The sequence below is a fragment of the Papaver somniferum genome, chromosome 6 (assembly GCF_003573695.1).
Source record: "Papaver somniferum cultivar HN1 chromosome 6, ASM357369v1, whole genome shotgun sequence".
Classification (NCBI taxonomy): Eukaryota; Viridiplantae; Streptophyta; class Magnoliopsida; order Ranunculales; family Papaveraceae; genus Papaver; species Papaver somniferum.
Window position 1 is genome coordinate 898,133 of NC_039363.1, and position 2,728 is coordinate 900,860.

The window sequence follows — 2,728 nt, forward strand, 5'->3', positions numbered from 1 at the left end:
CGCTGGAGCAATCACATAAATCACTCATAATTTGGACATTAATACCATAATCAATGAGCATTTGTTTATGTTCTGTAATGAACAAATTGAAACAATCAAAAGGCCATAAATAGTAACTCTGATTCGAAAATCATCCTGAGAACATAAGTTCTTTGAATATCAATATCTGGATAATAAAAACGGCCACCTTCATACACCATTAATAGGCTAAGCCCTAATCAGGAACGAGTAATCCGAACTCAACACGTGGTTGGATCCTAGCGGCTAAAATAAAGAGAAAATACAATTTATAAAGGCACCTAATGTTTAATTAAGTACACCCCTAACACACAAAGGCAACCACATGACGCTGTCTATCTCTCCAAATTGTCCTTGTCCTCAAGGACAAAAGCTGGAAAATGGGCTCTAATAGTAGCTATATCTTCTCATGTAGCTTATTTAGCAGTGGCATTGGACCAGCGAATAAGGACCTGATGAAAAGTGTGATCACCTCTGGTGATGGTTTTGCATATCAAAACTGAGATGGGGATGATGATGACTTGGCCTGCATGGTACACTAATGGCAGTGTAGGAGATGGTACATGAATAGACCCAATCTTTTTTTTAAGTTGTGACACACGAAACACAGGGCGTACTCTAGCCTCTGGTGGAAGTTGCAGTTTGTAAGCCAGGTTACCAACCTTATCAAGTATAGGAAAAGTCACATAGTACTTAGCTGATAGTTTGAAATTTTTTCTCAGTGAGACAGATGCTTGTCTGTAAGGATGGAGTTTGAGGTATACTAAGTCACCCACTTCAAAAGATCTTTCAGTCCTCTTCTGGTCTGCAAAAAAAATCATTCTGGCTTGAGCAACAAAGAGTGAGTCTTTGAGTATGTCCAGCATAGCATTTCTGTGTGCAAGATACTCCTCAACTGCAACTACATAAGTAGTGATGGTAGTTGGAAAAGCTAAGTGGGGTGCATCATAACCATAAAGATCCTTGAAAGGGTACATTTTAATGCTAGTATGATAACTAGTATTATACCACCATTCTGCAAGTGCCATCCAACTGAACCATTTCTTAGGTTCAAAACCTGACATGCACCTCAAATAATTTTCCAGACAGGCATTAACTCTCTTTGTTTGACCATCAGTCTGTGGGTGATAAGCAGTAGTGAGTTTGAGATTGGTTCCCAGCTGGTGAAAAAGGTATTTCCAGAAGTTATGAAGACTTTGTCTCTATCAGAGGTGATTGAAGAGGTAAACCACGCAGCTTGAAAATGTTATGTAAGAAATCTTTGGACACAGTAACTGCAGTATAAGGGTGTTGAAGTCCAATGAAATGACTGTATTTAGTTAACATATAAACCACTACCAAGATGACATCTTTATGCTCATTCTTATAGAGGCCTTCAATGAATTCCATTGAGATATGTTTCCAAGCTTGATCAGGGATAGGAAGAGGCTGTAAAAGACCAGCAGGGAGAGTATTTTCATGTTTATTTCTCTGACAAACATCACAAGAAGTGACCATAGAGATGATGTCTTGCTGCATCTTTGGCCAATAGAAATGGAGCTTGGCCATGTTATAAGTTGCTTGAATACCAGAATGGCCACCAATAGCTGAAGAATGTAATGAAGATAAGACAGAAGACCTGACATTGCTACCAGTACCAATATAGAGTCTAGACTTATACCTAGGGACCTCATGTTGGTAGGATAAATTATGGGTTTTAGAAGGAGAAACCAGCAGCTGAGAAATCAGTTTTTGAGCCTTAGGATCATTGGAATAGCTATTGGTAATCTCTTTCATCCACACAGGCTTGGAAAGTGTGATGGCCTGTAATGCAGTTGTAGGGTGTGCTCTTGATAGACACATTTTTGTGTCTGAATTGTCCTCAGTGTCTCTATTGCTAGTGCTTGATTTTGTACTTATTATGGTGTTTTTATGTTTGTGTAGGTGTTTTTGGAGAAATACACTTGTGCGGAAAAAGTTGCTCAAAAAGTGCTATTTGGACCCCTGGAGGACATTTGCTATACGGACCCCAGATTTGGCTAAGGGACACCCAAGGTTATGCGTAGCCCAAATTCATCCTCAGCACCCATCTGCTATTCGCACCCCATAAAAGGATAAGGGCACTTCATCTTCAACATTTCAAACAAATATTTCGGCGGGAAAATATTTCCATTCTCTGGCAGATTTTTCGATCGGATTTTGGAGGAGTTTTTGTGCGATTCAATCGCTGAAATTTCATGGGTAGTTGTGATATGTCCAAACAGAGCTGGTATGGGTGTTTGTTTCGATCAAATTTGGCTGAAAAATCCGTGAGAAGAAAACAGGACAGCACGTGCATTAGAGGAGTAGTTCACGGGATTGCATGAGTTTTTGGATAATTTCAACGTGTTCTGATCATGTTTGATGACTCGAGCAACACTTTGGACCTTGACAAAGATAAATAAGGAGATTTTGCAGATGAAGAAACGCGTGAGAAGCTAAATCAGGGAAGAAAATATTCCCAGAATATTTTCTTTACTGCCCGAGTTCAATGAAGAATATTGAGAATTATGGCGTGCTTAAATGAGGCCGGGGAGTATAAATACATTGCTGGGATCATAAAGAAGGGGTACGGAGAGTTTGGGGTCGAGAGGAGATCTCAGGAGGCGAGAATCAAGAGTTTTCAGAACTCTGTTTCTGCTGCTGCACCAAGAACACGAAGAACAAAAGACCACCAGAGGCAGTCATTTAT

The 2,728-nt window shown here is 39.9% G+C and overlaps 1 protein-coding gene across 1 annotated transcript; it reads right to left on the reverse strand.

Annotated features, from left to right (window-relative positions):
- Positions 1 to 434: 434 nt before the first annotated feature.
- Positions 435 to 1,860, reverse strand: LOC113286531. The gene is made up of 2 exons (XM_026535122.1): positions 1,357 to 1,860; positions 435 to 1,178 (listed from the first exon to the last, which is right to left on the reverse strand). Exons 1-2 carry the CDS (start codon positions 1,858 to 1,860, stop codon positions 435 to 437), a joined length of 1,248 nt encoding a protein of 415 aa, XP_026390907.1.
- Between the last annotated feature and the right edge of the window lie 868 nt (positions 1,861 to 2,728).

Excerpts from the sequence above, each read along its gene's own strand:
- LOC113286531 (XM_026535122.1), bottom strand. The coding sequence starts at position 1,860 with ATGTGTCTATCAAGAGCACACCCTACAACTGCATTACAGGCCATCACA. Across the intron at positions 1,179-1,356 it reads AGCATAAAGATGTCATCTTG|CTGGGAACCAATCTCAAACT; the intron begins GTAGTGGTTTAT and ends CTTTTTCACCAG.